Source organism: Patella vulgata, chromosome 4 (genome assembly GCF_932274485.2).
Source record: "Patella vulgata chromosome 4, xgPatVulg1.2, whole genome shotgun sequence".
In the NCBI taxonomy this organism is placed as follows: domain Eukaryota; kingdom Metazoa; phylum Mollusca; class Gastropoda; family Patellidae; genus Patella; species Patella vulgata.
This window is the reverse complement of record NC_065882.2, coordinates 26,279,020-26,294,572: the sequence shown is the minus strand read 5'-3', so window position 1 is coordinate 26,294,572 and position 15,553 is coordinate 26,279,020. Positions and strand designations below refer to the sequence as shown.

At 35.6% G+C, this 15,553-nt stretch overlaps 1 protein-coding gene and 1 pseudogene across 1 annotated transcript; one reads left to right on the top strand and one right to left on the bottom strand.

Moving 5' to 3' along the window:
- Nucleotides 1-582: 582 nt before the first annotated feature.
- On the top strand, nucleotides 583-3,604 carry LOC126817865 (uncharacterized). Its single transcript, XM_050545037.1, has 5 exons — nucleotides 583-592; nucleotides 1,035-1,292; nucleotides 2,457-2,628; nucleotides 2,745-2,818; nucleotides 3,567-3,604. Exons 1-5 carry the CDS (start codon nucleotides 583-585, stop codon nucleotides 3,602-3,604), a joined length of 552 nt encoding a protein of 183 aa, XP_050400994.1.
- Nucleotides 3,605-4,228: 624 nt separating this feature from the next.
- Nucleotides 4,229-8,778, bottom strand: LOC126817862 (uncharacterized; annotated as a pseudogene).
- Nucleotides 8,779-15,553: the final 6,775 nt, after the last annotated feature.

Sequence of the window (15,553 nt, the reverse complement as noted above, 5' to 3'; positions counted from 1 at the left end):
TGGGATCATTCACAAAATTTATTTCATACAAATCATTTTGCAACGAACTACACCCATGCCGTATTCTAGTGTGAATAATATTTTCATGTCTATTACCTTTACAGTAGTAGATTGGCGCTTTATGTATTAAGGAACGTAATTTTTGTTTGTATAGATATTTGAAGGATTTAAGAGTGGTTGATTGCTTTATGGGGTCCTCTAATAATTCCCAATCTCGAATTGTTGTGGGGAAGTACGAGGTTTGGTGTAATGTTGTTCTACAATAAGGATATCTATATTCGCTAATGTTTCTTAAATTGTATTTATGTGGTTTTTGTTGATAATATTCAAGAATGTCATATAAGTATGCTGGGTTTCTCTGATTTTTAATTTGAAAAAATGTAGTTAGTCGCTTTTGTGTACGTCTGTCTGGCATATTTTTTTCTGGCTCTTTGCCTAGTAAATGTTTGCGGTTTATGTCGATGACCAAGATGATGACAATTTCTTCTGATACTTTTTTCAAGCATCAGAAACATTATCTTCAACCAGTCATTCTGAAACATTGGAAAGAGCAACAGCAGAGATATGTAGAAGAGACAGTGCATGCAAATAGGTATGTTTGCTTAGGCGGGGATGGAAGAGCCGATACACCAGGACACTCTGCTAAGTTTGGAAGCTACAGTCTAATGGATTTAGATAGAGGAATTATTGTTGAAATGCAGTTAGTTCAGGTAGAAAAGTTGCCTTCTAATTAATAATTTATTTTATACACCCACATATCAATAAATAAGCATTATCTAAAAAGCTTATTAATGTGATCGAGGCTACAGTTCTTAAAGTATTCATTTCAAAATTGGTGTGAAACATTTGGGTCATGAGAGCCAAACCCAGCTTAGGCATAGGCCTGAGGGACCCTGTATCGAGGCTACAGTTCTTAAAGTATTCATTTCAAAATTGGTGTGAAACATTTGGGTCATGAGAGCAAAACCCAGCTTAGGCATAGGCCTGAGGGACCCTGTATTTTTTTTCACATTATGTCTTGTAAATTATTTCAGGTTTAAAGAAGAAGCTTACTGCGCTCTCCAAAGAAAAAGATCGTGGTGATATTGTTCATTGGATAAAAAGTGTAAGCAATCATTTGTACTGGGTTGCTGCATCTACTCTTTCTGCTGATGGACAATTAATGCTAGAAAAATGGCTAAGTGTTCAAAATCACATTCAAAATGTTCACCAGGGACATGGTGATTTATTCACTATTTGCAGTCATGGGGAATTGGTGGGCAGTGAGAGGAAGAAATTGTGGCTAAAACCAGGTAAATTATATATATGGGTTTTAGGAAGAGACTTCTCCCATTGCAAAAATAACTAAAGATTTAAATCTTTGTAGGCTGGAAATTGACTGCATTGAATGCCTAACCTCAGAATCAATATTCAAATGTATTTTTCTAAATAGCCTGTACTGAGAAGACAAGCTAAATCTGCCCATTGCAAGTATTTCTTTAGGCCTGAAATGTTATATAAACTATTAATTAGACATTTAGTAACAAAACAAGACCATAATCAACTCTCGATGGCATCGGTTACTATAGATTTTAAATAGATTAGAATGGTTCACCATATAAATATTTAATTTAAAAATGGGAAAACGGTGCTAAGTCGCAAATATACCAGTTCTGTGGTTACCACTCTGAAATTTTCAATATTCTTTTTTTATCACCTATTTTTGAATTATTATAGGAAGAATGACCAACTCTTTTATTAAACTCTTAACTAATGTATCTTTAACTATTAATTAGACATTAATTAACTTATCAAGACCATACAGAATCAACTCTCGATGCCATCATTAGCCTGCAATATTTATTGGATTTGAATACATTTTCTGATGGCTAAAAAAATACATTAGATAATTGAGACTTTGTTTATTATCTTAACAACGATCCGGTGGCTAAGACGCTGGCTTGCTAGCCTGGAGGTCGGGTGTTCGATCCCTGCATTGGCCGAAAAAGATCATCCAAAATATTCCGGCGTGGTTCCCCCTTGTCAGTGATGCAGGACGGAGGGCCTGACCAAGACAGCTGTCTAGTCGTTCGGATGGTACGGAAAAACAAGGTCCTCTGTACACATTGGCGTGCACATAAAAGATCCGTTGGAAGTCAATATAAGAGTAGGCCGTAGCGCCGCTCTCTGGGCAAAATTGCCCTCATAGCACACACTGTATGGCGTATGCCCGTCTTTATTAGCCCAATTCGGAGCAGAACAGTAGAAAATTAAACCCCATTTAATTTAACAACGATCGTGGGTAGTCTAAATCTGAATTGCTAATATCCATCTTCAGGGTAAAGCCATTTGACTGAAACTTTCACATTTCATTATCTTTTTTTTAACTATTATAGCGAGAACTGTCGGTTCTTTATTTAATCTTACCTAATGTCGCTTTGAGTAAACAAATGATGATCAGTTTTTATATTCTATAGGAACCAAACTATGTGAACGATTCCAGGATGTTGTTTCATCTAGACAAATGAAAAAAGACATACCTATGCTTTCAACAGGACAGCAGACCTCATGTCTGGAATCTTATCATGGTGTTTTTAACCATTTTGCACCTAAGATGATTGGCTTTTCCTACCACGGACAATTATGCAGGTAAATCAAGGTTTAATTGGGGCTCCAAATAATATAAATAATTTATTCATACATATTTTTTAATGTGACATATTTTAAATTGTTATCCTCAAAAATGTTCTTTTTCGTATTTTAAGGTTACTTTTGGCTGTAATGTACTTCAATGAAAATACAAACAGGGAGCAATTTATTAATCAAAATGGAGAAGCTGGTTGGAGAATTATTTTCCCAAAACTCAAAAAAGGAGATTACTCACTGAAGAAATGCTTGTTATGCCAACATATGATATGTGAAATTTGTATTATTGCAAATGGAGAATAAACACATAAAAAAAGGTCAAAATGACCGAAGGCTAATAAAAAAAAATGCTTAAATTATACCATAGCCAAATAATGTTTTAGAATATTGTTTTTGTGTATTATATCTTGTGACCCTTTAAAATCACACTTGTATAATTTTGTCTGTCTTTGCAGCATATGCAGATACATTGACAACAAAGGTGATTGAATTGGCAACAGATCGATCAATGTTGGAGACAAAGATGTCAGATGTACAATTATTACCAGTTGCCCCACCAGCCCTTTGTCAGGAATTTCATCGACCTTGCAAGAAGGCTGCTCTGTCCGAGTTAAAATCAAGATTTAGCTTTGGTACAGGGATGGGAATCCTGAAGATAAATAAAAAGACAACTTTATCTGAATATGTACTTGAATTGTTTTATTCCCACTTGAATCCTGTGGCATTTGTTGATGCAAAGGTCTCTCTGATCTTATTTACAACACAAGATGGTATTGGTACCCGGTTGTGTCTGCCTAAATAGCCCCAACACCACCTGACAAACTGTCGATAGGCCATGTATCGATGTCTCCTGAAATATATAATTAATATACATGTATTGGTATATTGTTTTAACAAAATAGGTCATTTCTAAATAACATAATGTACGGATTATGAGCCAGGGTTTTTTACAATGGGGAGGAACATTGAAAACCCATGAGGTTAGGCAGTGCCAGATTTTTATGAAGAGGGGTCCTCTCCATATCCCCATGTCAGGCGTATGACAGTGTCAAAAATATTATACTATACACCTTGAACTGAAGGCCCCTTTGGATCTTGAGGCCTTAGGCTTCAGCCTGCTAAGCCTACAGGTAAAATTAAAATGAAATGAAATGGGGTTTAACGTCCTGCTGTTCTGCTCACTGGGCTAATGAAGACGGGCATACGCCATACAGTGTGCTATGAGGGAAATTTTGCCCGGGCTGCGGCACAATCCCCTACTCTTATATCGAATTCCAACTGCCAAGGGATCTTTTACGTGCATTCCAATGTATACACGGGACCCCGGTTTTTCGTATCATCCGAAAGACTAAACAACTGTCCTTTTCAGGCCCTCCGTCCTGCATCACTGACAAGGGGAAACCACGCCGGAAAACATGGTACTTGGGTTAAGCAGGTGACTCTACTCCATGCTATGTATAAAAGTGGGATCGAAATTTGCCTCAATCATAGACCTATGATCTAAAGCGTGAGTGTTACTGTTTGACCATTTTCCCCTCCCCACACATTAGACACTTCTAAAGCAAAATCTACATGTAAGTAATTACAAAAAGGTCTGTAAAACTCACTCTTGTGTCTCGTCCATTTCCTCTTTATAATGCTGTCTGTATCCTGAATAAGCAGTCCGTAATACATACAAGTTAAAGCATACTGGCTCGAATCCAGGGTGGTCGGTGAGGCACTTATTAGAAGGATTGTCTTTTTTAACATCCACCACAGGCTGTATTTCCATGCAGTAGACGCACTCTGGAAGAGTTGGCATTGTTATACACTTGTCACACTGACACCTAAAATACATAAAAATGTATGTATTTCACTTATAAATTTGTTAAATTTTGATAAAAAAATTAAATGGAATGTGGTTTAAGGTCATACAAAAAACAATATTGGCCTTAATTCTTAATAACTTAACGATACATTATGTAAGATTTAGATAAATAACTAGCCATTCTTGCTATAATAGTTCGAAAGTTGATGATGTAAAATGAATAATTTTAAAATTTCATTCAAATTACTCAATTGCAAGCGAAGATATTAGCCTTTGAAGGTTTGAGAGACGTATTTGATCAAATCAAAGTATCGCTGAACCATTCTAATCTATTTAATATCGGAGAAATCTGATGCCATCGAGAGTTGAATAAGGCCTGGATCAGTTAATTAATGTCTAATTAATACTTTAGAAAACATTTCAGGCCTAAAGAAAGACCTGCAATAGGCAGATTTAGCTTTTGCATAATGCATGTTTAAGTTGACAATAGTAACTCAACTGGGGCAGAAATTGTGCAGTAGGCCTACACCATTAAATTATTCATAAAATTTAAAAAAAAAACAATAAACAAACTTGTCCTAGATAATCCATTATAGGACTAGCATACATAGCTCATAACCGTATTATTACTAAATTATAATTAATAAAAATAAGCCTAAGAACAACAGGGAATAGGCCTAATTTTCTCGTCTATTATTAATGGAAATGAAATGAAAAGAACTGAAATCATACCATATCAAAGTCAACGGAAGTTTTAATTTCAATTTTATATAAACAATATGATTGATAGAAAATCTCGAATAATAATCATCGTAATGTAGATAACAAATACATAATAATAACTAACCATTCATTGGAATCGAGACGATCATAGTTGTTCAGGTCGCTGATAATGTCGTCTTCATCTGACGCCCCGGAGTCTGCGTCAGGCTCAAATTGATATGGGTGAATTCTATAGTTGTCTTCAATGAAGTCTCCGTCTGAATCATCAAACGGCGATGAATTGTACGACAAATTTAATTCATCAATGTCCTCTGAATTTGATACGCTATCCGTGTCGCCACAGGTGGTCGCCATTATGTTTACATTCGTTGCACACTTGTGACGTCATGACAAGTTTCGGGGAAATACCGGAAGTTAGCTCGTATGCTAATTGGATTTTACGAGGCAGGTGCAATAGCGGTTTTCCAATCTAAATATATCGATAACGGAATGGCCGATTTTCGTCAATTTTTTTTATTTAGGAGATTTAGCGTTATTCCTATTCATTTAAAGAAAAAAAAACTGCTCTCAGGTTTATCTTTAACAAGGTTAAACCAGATAAATACAATCCTTGATCCCATTTGAATTCTATTTTGATGTAGAGGTCTTTGCAAAATCTTGTATGATTTAGCTAAACCAATAACTCTTTCAACACGAATACGTTTTGAGGCTATTCGTCGGTCGCTTACTACTTCCTCAGGTTCAAGCTGACTTTTTCCCTTCAGCATAGGAGGGGTGTTTACCTGGCAAAAAGATCCTGGACCAGTATTACTCGATCAGCCATTATCGAGTCCCCTGAGGTAAACAAATTTTTTTTCCTGAAAGCAATGAATATCTTTCGATTATTTGACGATCAGATGCTGACCCACCATAGCTATCGCTTAAAAATGACACTGGGCCTTTAGGAGTGCAGCCAACCATCGTTTTTATGGTGTTCTTGTGTGTCGAAAAGGTAGCACTTTGTGCAGAAACATTGACACTAAGCCTTTAGGAGTGCAGCCAACCATCGTTTTTATGGTATTCTTGTTCTTTTATGTCGAAAAGGTAGCACTTTGTGCAGAAACATTGCTAGGTTTTCATAATGGGGGTCTCCGTTGCACCCAAGATAACCCTGGTAGAATTTAACCTTTTCGAGAACCAAGATGGCATGTAATTGTAGGACTTCATTTTTGTCAGGCCACAATTTAAATCTTTCAACTGATAATACATAAAATTGATCCAGGTAATAAAAATTGATGAAACTGATTTTAAACATGTATGAAAGTTCTTCATCGTCTTTAGCAATGCGCAATTTTATCATCGTTAAAAAAACCCTGTTCATTTGGATCTGAACTAGACTGTCTTTGATTAAGTTCTTTTGCTGCTGGCCCTAAAACATTAAACATCATCATGAAATGATTGTAGTCCTCGAAACCAGTATAGTACTTAACTGCATTTTGATTTTTTTTTCATGTTAGCCATGGAGAATCGTGATGACGAGACTGTTAAGATGCTGCATTGACTGGTTTTGTTCTCAGTCTCTGGTGCACACTGTGTGGAAATGTCTGTCTCATTATATTCAGGTGCCATAATTGTTTCTTCTTCATTTCCAACATCATTGATGTTACAGGGAGCCTCCATTGTTTTCCTACGTTTATTGGCTATGGCATGCCGATCTCCAGATTTGGGGGTTGATGAACTGTGTCGAAAGTTGAAAATAAGTGGGACTGCTGTTTCCAAAACATGCTTTCTCTGTCCTTAAAATATAAAAAAAAAAATATTTTAGTTGAAACAATAGTTGTTAAACTGATTTTCTTATCGCACAGAAAAGCAGGCAATATAATTCAAATGAAATGTAACACTGCTGTATGGACCAATATGTAATATTCGATATAAAAAAATTAAGTACCAACAAAGAATGTTCAAAATCATAATCCAAAGGCAAATTTAGATCAAAACACAAACCGAAAATAACAACAGCCTACCCAGTTGTCAAAAACAGCAAGACAGTTGTAGCAGGTGTCGTAGGAATAGTAAGCATACTTTACAGCAGTGAGTCACGTCTCTCGTATGTTATTTACAATAATAGTACGTCAGTGCCACTGTTGTAAACACGCGGCCATTCGATCACCGTCGATCTGTCAGAGAAGGTGACCCTTACTATAGACCCCCCCACCACCACCACCAATATGCTGGGTCCAAGAGTTGCCATTCCTTAAAGTGTTAGAACTCCGTATTTGGCCACAGATCACTAAGGATTTCCCCACTGACTTTAATGTTAATTCTCGTATCTTAGACCGGCTCGAACTTTTTCCCACATTTTTGTTGGGTAGAACACTTTCTACCACTGATAGAGCAACATGTGGCAACCTCTTGCCCAAAAGCACATATGAGGTTCTTCATGAAAAATTTGAGATACACAAGCTGGAAGTAGAGACTAGTAAACATGCAATTTTAGGCCCTACATTTCAACCTAACCAACCTCTCAACTCTTGTATCCTTCCGCATCAAAATTATGAATATTCACCAAAACCTGGCAGAAAATACATTTTCTAACCCTTTTCTTCAATTCTACACCAAAAAGTCAACAAAAATCGCCAGGGAAAAGGGAGAGGAGGACTAAAAATAGTTTGGGCCATTGTTTCGTGACGGCGTAGGAATATTTGGCGACCTGTGTCCATTTAGTTTTCTCGGACATGTTTATAACACAACCGGAATTGTGATAAGAAATGTTATCCAGACTAAAATAATCAGAAAGTATTGAACGGGAAAGACTAGTTAAGCATTGGCCTGTTATTAACATACACTGGTTACCTCTAATAAAAACAGCAGTGTATTTCCGAAGTTTTGTATTGTTTCTGAATATCCCCTACTTTTTTTTTTGCAGAGTATATTTTCAAAACGTTGTACGAATCCGAAATCACCGAATTTTACTGACAACAGTTGACCTACATAACTGTAACTTTGTGACTATTTGACCTATTTTACTAATTCTTTTTTTCTTTGAGTACCTTAAAACATTTACATTAATTCTGCCATTTTCGTATTTCGAATATGACGTCATTGACATCTCTTCCCGGAAATAAAATCCAACTTGACAAATTCTATAATAGTTGCACGTTTTCATGAAACTTGGGATGTAAGTAGACCTCGCCGATCCAACTTCAACGATGTCGTTTGAAAATTTTTATCTTGCCTCCCTTTGAGAAATTAAGGATTAAAATTAATTTAAAAAATCGAGAAAAAGCACGTAAGATTGCCATGAAAATTTATTGATTTTCAGCGATTTACGATAAATACTGCCAGAGGTATGGCCCTTGATCACTTTGAAATACCTTGTGGACGCTCTAGAGGCTAAAATTAATATCCGATTGACTTTAAATTTATATACGGTGTTTACGGTCATAAGTCGGAATAGCCTCTTGATTAGCAGCGAGTTACGATAATTACTGTCAGAGTTATGGCCGTTTGAAATATCTTTTGGATGCTCTGGAGGGAAAAGTTAATATCCAATTGACTTTAAATTCATACACGGTGTTTAAGGTCCTGAGACGAAGAAGCAATGTTATTTCCAATAATTTCCGATAAATACTGTCAGAGTTATGGCCCTTGACCACTTTTCAACAATTTCCGATAATTACTTCCTGAGTTATGGCCTTTGATTTTAATAAGGTTATTTTTCTTCTTTATATATCTATGACATGTGACAGGAAGTGATCGTGACGATGCATATGCAGATATAATACATATTTTGCGATTTAGGTGCTACGATACGATCTGGTCAATAGAGACTTTTGGCAAGTGGAATTTTTCCCATCCGTATAACGTATTCGTATCGTCACTTGTTACGTTGCGTTAATTTAGTTTTAGAGTTTTGGCAGATTTTCGCGCCGCGTACGTATGGGTAGCTGAGCTGAGCGTAGTTCTATTACAGCATAATGGCAGTAAGTTATCTACCAAGATCAACATCAGTACTAGTCAAGTACCTAGCCTACAAATTCCTGAAGGGAGTGAAGTCGTCTTTGCCATGGTTAAAATCACGTCAAATATACACCCTCGTGTTCTAGGATACACATAATATTCATAAAAACGCTACGGCACAATATTTCAGCGTCTAAAAGTAGCAAAACATACGGTAAAAAGACGACGATACAATACGGACCTTTTCCGTATGAAAGCTGTTTGATACGTGCTGTCGTATCCGTGTGCCGTATCACGTATGAGAAATACACACGCCTAGTTATTTTCAATAATTTCCGATAATTATTGTCAGAGTTATGACCCTTGACCACTTTGAAAATTCTTGTGGATGCTCTACAGGCTAACGTCAATGTTTAATCGACTTTAGATTTATACACAGTGTTTAAGGTCATCAGACTAAGAAGCTTATTGGTTTTCATCGATTCCCGATTGAATCCTTTGAAAATCACACCTAACTCTAAAACTAAATGCAAGGAACGGGCTTGTTTACATTGAAGCACAATTACTTCCTGACCTGCGTACGAGAAACTACTAAAAGGTCCATTCAAGAGTTAACATACTCTGTATATAATATACTGTTTTCTAAATATGCCTTAAAGGACAATATTGGTGCCAGTCATTATCACACATATGATAGAACTGGTTAAACACATTCCAAATATTATTTTATTACAGAGATCATTGCTACGACAGAGACGTAATCAATGCTTCAATAATCGGGAATGACGAACGCAAAAGGAAGACACGAGTTATTCTTTTATATAACTGACTGCAGTGACGAGTGATAACAGATACATGGGCGAATTTCTGCTCACTAATAATTCCTTCAAAGACCAAAAGTTGCTATATGAGACTGTAAGAGTATATCTGACAATTCAAAAAAGTAATTGAATGTCATTATAATATAATTTGACTGTCGATATTTTTTTCCCTTTCTTTTTACAAAGTAACTGTTTTAATCAATCAAAATAATGCTGTTGGTTCTGTTTGCAGCGGGGATTAAAATCGATTCTGCCCACCCCTTTTTTGAAAATTATACGTAGGCAGACCTACGCCACTGGTAGGCCTAACGTTTTGCCTATAATTGAGACATTTATGTAAGCTAACCGATGTAGAAATGCTACACAAGAATGGAATAGTCTTTAATGTCGCATCAAATATTAAAATAAGCTTCATAATTTCCTCACTGCACGGTTAAGTTTTGGGGTTTTTTTTATCCTTCGCCTCGTTTTACCATTATTATAATTTGGGAACATAGCTTATTATATTATTATGGCTGTATTCCATTTTAATACGTATGTCTGTAGGGGTTATAGATGAGGGTAAGATACATGAAATGACACAGCACCTTATCCGATGCAGGGTAATCAAGTACATCCTAGTCTCGGTTGTCAAGCTATACCGCTTATGAAAAATACCTCTCCTATTATAAAAGAAAAATCCGTATAAAATAAATCAAACCCAATTGGCCCTAATAAAAAGTAAACAAAAATTGACAAGTGGATTCAACATTGACGGGCTATGAAAAATATAGGCCTAATTGAGGTCTGACCTTGCTAGCGTTGGGGGTTCCTGAAAAGATGACTTGTTGGCCTGGACTATATATATTTTATTTTGGCGGGTAATTTTTTAAATACCGTATTTTAAACAATGAATCGTCTAAGATATAAAAATCCTAAGAAGATAAAACGTTTGGGAGTAACCAGTAGAACGGTAAAGTACCAGCTACTTCGAAGAACAAGTTGTGGTCAGAATCAAATCGTAGCTCCGGTTCTCCAGGAGGAGGATCTGAGTTTGACTTCTAATAGTAAAAGTAAAAGTCATGATCAAGGTAGAGTCTAGGCCTATAGTATCTTAATCTAATCCTTCTTGTAGTATAAATCTAGGTTTATACATGGCACACGACAGGCTGTGTATCCTTATATGCGGTTATTCAAGCGGATTTCTATCTTTTCTTTTTCTGATTCCATGAACACGTGTCCAAGAAAGGGCGAAAATTGGAATTTCCCTACCTATTTTTAGCTTTTTGCCGTGCGGGCTACCCAAACTGCGTTTCCTTACGGTTCCCCAATCCGCATGCGTTTCCGTACCGAACGCTACATGGTCCGTTTCGAAATACCGTACCGGACGCCGGATACAGAACGGTATCCGCACCCGCACATAAGGAAACACTCTTCTTACTGAAATTCTATGAAAGTGGTTTTTTTCCGTATCCGCAACCGGACCGGATCCGTACTAAGGGAATGCAGCTTTATTCTGAAATATTAACAAATGTACCGATACCACCCGATTCGCCTTGCTTCAATAGAAGGTTGTTCTATTAAATGATTGCTGTTCAAAGGGGCCAAGTTAAGAATTCATAACTTAAATTATGTGGGGGAATCCAGTTATCATTCAGCTTATACTTTGAATTATTGTATTATAGTTTCTTATCATGAGAAGAAAAAGAAGTTTGTGGAGTCATGGGAGCGTATCCGTTATCAACTTTTAGATACCAGAATTGAAGAATTCTCTCCCATGACTCTGGTTTGTGATTTCTGTGGACGACAAGAGGAGAACATTATAAAATGCGATGATTGTGGGCCATGGAATGTAAGTATAATGTATTAAGTAAACATGTTATTTTGTTTCAGTCAATTTCCGAGGTATAGTTGGGTCCTATTGAGGGGGTGTAACGAGCGTATTATTTGGCCTAGAAATATGTTTTAAAAATTCTAATCCATTGATAATCCTGCCCTTTAATATAGTAGTATGTTCTTTTTTTTCAGGGCAAGTTTTTTTTACCATTTCCCCTTGATAAAAGAGTTTTACGAAGAAAAGACCATGCATGTAGTAATGGTCAATATTTAACATGACATTGTAGCTGTTGACTTAATGGGTAAGAAGTTGCGATTCAACCAAGTTATCCACAAGTATTGTTTAAATTTTCAAGATTAAAAATAATATTAAATGTAGCAATGTGTAAGCTTAGCCTCCTACATGAGTATATTGATGTTTTTTGGAACACATTTAATTCTTAGAAAAGCTCCAAATATAATTCAGACAATTATAGTTCTCTATAGTTCAGTGATAGTGAATAATTTATGCAAACATTCTGAAATTTCACAGGTGTCTTTGATAACCCTGGACAAGAAAATAAAATGATCTTTTTTGTTTATTATATCTTTATAGGTAGGAAGAGTGTGGTAGGAGTACAGTTTTGTTCGTGTGAAATGGAGGCTGTAACGCTTATCAGATACAACCTTTGGCCGGCAACCCCAACATCTCCAAAACTGGCATTTGACTTCAAGCTGATGGAATTATGCACTGTCCCACAGCTTGAATGTCAAATGCCAACAAAAAGCTTTGTTGAAGCACTGAAATTTTTTAAAACCTATCAAATTAATTCAGAATTAAGTATTGTGAGTTGGCAAAATATTGTCTTTTTTTATATTTATTTGCTTATAACAATATGACAAGACAAGTGATTTCGTCATGAGGTAATGATATTCCACAGAATCAATTTGTAGTCCATTCCAATCAGTATTGATGCTGTAATCTTGCCGTAAAAATACTGGATCCTAGAATCCAATATTTAAGACACAATAAAAATTTCATAATCAGTAGGACTAAACGAGTCGTGTATCTATTAGTAAGTGCAAATTGACTGCACCACAAACAATAACACAAAACAAATCTATATACGGACAAGACACAATACGCAGACATCACAAACAAACGTACATATGAGATTAAGTGAATGGATCAGGGGTGTAACCGTAAGCGTCCACTGTGCAGTACAGTCCCGGGCCTGTAGTCATACAAACTTTACTCAAAATTGAAAAACCCAGAGAAAAACATTGTATTATAATAGTACGAGTCATGATCTGCCATATGCCACCTGAAATACGAATGTAAGCATATTGAAGTAAGAAATTACCTACACAAGTAACCACATCGATGAAATGTATAAAAAAAAAGCCAGGTAGTCTAAAGCTAAATGGTTTTGTCGTTCAATTTGACTGTTCACGTATTTCACCGAACATAATTGGTTAGAAATTACAATATTTTTTTTCAAGAAATGTATATAAATCACTAAACATACATTCATATTATTACATTTTCGTTTATTGTAAGGTTCCAAAGAATAGTCATACGCCCTTTAAACAACTTTGTTTTCAAAATTTAGCTAAATTTGCTATATGTTTAATATTCTGTATACTTATATTTCAGGATAGAGATATTTACCGTAGTTTGGTGAGAGACTGCATGATGGAATATATGTATAATAGAAGCAGTCTCAATACTCGACATGCAGTTACCCATGTGACTTTACTAAAAGAATGTCTAGTTTGTCAGCAGGTAGGTGGGATTTTTATCTAAACCTACTAGATTTTCCCTTTTGAAAAATTCAAATCGAAGTGGAGGGTACAATATTTGGATAAAGATAAACGTTACATTATTCTTCTGAATGAACTATGAATTAGAATTGTAACTCAAATTTATGCTTGTATTGTAGAATCCTAGTTTTATAGCTTTGGACGCCAATTTTGGATTGGTAAGGAAAGTTTCATCGGGTAATTCGTACGATCAAGAGCCACGACACAAATGTCCCTTCTTCAGATGTCAGAAGCGTTTTTTAGATTTTGTTGAAGATTACGCAGTTGTGCCTAAGGAATATGTAAGTTCCTTGCCCGCCACCATAGTGTAGAACTATTAAAATTGGACTGTCCTGTATGTCCGACAGTGACTGTGCTTCTAATTGGTGCACATGTTCATTAGGTTAATGTTATGTCTGAGTTCGATAACAAATTTATTTGGCATAAGCTGTGTGTAATTATGCTCTCCCAATTTTGATCTTTTTTGTGTGTTTGAAGTAGAGGTTTGTGATATGCGCTTACAAACACTCATGTGTAATGAAGCGCTATATAAATCGAATAATAATAATAATTATCATGAGGTGCATACTTAAATATATTCAATAATGAGCTTCATAGCACATATTTTACACTAGTTTCTAGAGTCCTTGTCAGTGCCAAGCATAATGGCAGTGTACATAGCCTCGACAGCTACCATTTTTCGGAAACTGCATACTACAGAATTGCCTTTGATTCCAGAATTGTTCAAACTTTAAAGCTGGCAATGCTCTACGATCTAACCAAACTAATTCCAAATTAGATATAACTGGTTTGTTTGGTTCTATTTGCAAGCATGATGTTCCCTTGCAGTTTTTAAACATGAATAGAGGGGAAAGGTAATGTGTTTACAATGTAATGTCTTTATTATTCACTCTTCTATTACATTAATAAGTGCAAACTACAACATGACAATAAATAAACAACAAATAATATCAAATCAGTGGATTTGATGATATATGTGGACTCATAACATATTCAAACTAATTAAAACATTTTAACCACAAGCATATGTCCCGTACAAAACGTACAAATCTCTTTTAAGTAGGTATGTTCGTCACGTGACTTGACTGTCACGGAAACCGGGCAGGCTGATAAAGACGATCCATATGCAGCTTGTATTTGTCTTTAACCGCAATTCCTTTACCATAAATGTGATCAACACAAACGAGGCACTCCGATTCTGATTGATAAATTTAAACCGTGACTTCAAAATGCTCAATACTTTTATTGGATGTAGATGACATGCAGAGATTTGTACCTTTAATATAGTTAACTTTTTTCAGCTTAGCCTATTCCAGTTTTCTAGCAATGGAATTTTCAAGTATGTCGTCAGAGCAGGTTGTTATCAGTTATGATATTGCATGCTCGCTTGAAAAACATTTGAAGGTTGGTAAGAATTAAAATATTATTTTATGACATGGTAATTGATGCATTGTTATTTCATAGATACATGTAATTTGTATCTGATATGTACAAAAACTCACGATCCAGTGGTTCAGTGTAAATCTTATAGTTAGTGTTATATTAGTCAGTATAAAAGATGATTATTAAATAATAAATTCTTCTATTTTACAGAAAAACAATAACGATTTACTTGAGAGGATCATCCTTACTGTACCAGTTTTCCATTCATTTGCACATAATTTATCTTGCCAGGTAACAACCATAAAGATATATATGTTACTGCTACCATTAAGCTATTGAACTTTAATGTGCGTAAAAAATCTGTAGTTTTAAAAATTTATATAACATCGAAATTTCAGCGTTTTAATTCTTGTATAGAAAATCAGGACAAGACAGTCTTATATAGGGCCTGGGAAATGAGATATTAACTAATTTTTCATTTTTTTGACCTAACCTAACTTATATGTCATGAAAATAACATGCAAAATAATTAGATGTCCCCAGATTTTACAATTGACGCTTTCATCACATTTTCAGTTAAACTTTGGCCAGAGGTTTGTCAAAGAGGCAGGGTTAGTGGATGGAGAGGGCATAGAAA

What these genes read in the sequence shown, in the direction of transcription:
- LOC126817865 (XM_050545037.1), top strand. An exon ending in GAAATTGTGGCTAAAACCAG is followed by an intron (nt 1,293 to 2,456) that starts GTAAATTATATA and finishes TATATTCTATAG; the next exon opens with GAACCAAACTATGTGAACGA. An exon ending in TAATCAAAATGGAGAAGCTG is followed by an intron (nt 2,819 to 3,566) that starts GTTGGAGAATTA and finishes ATTATGAGCCAG; the next exon opens with GGTTTTTTACAATGGGGAGG.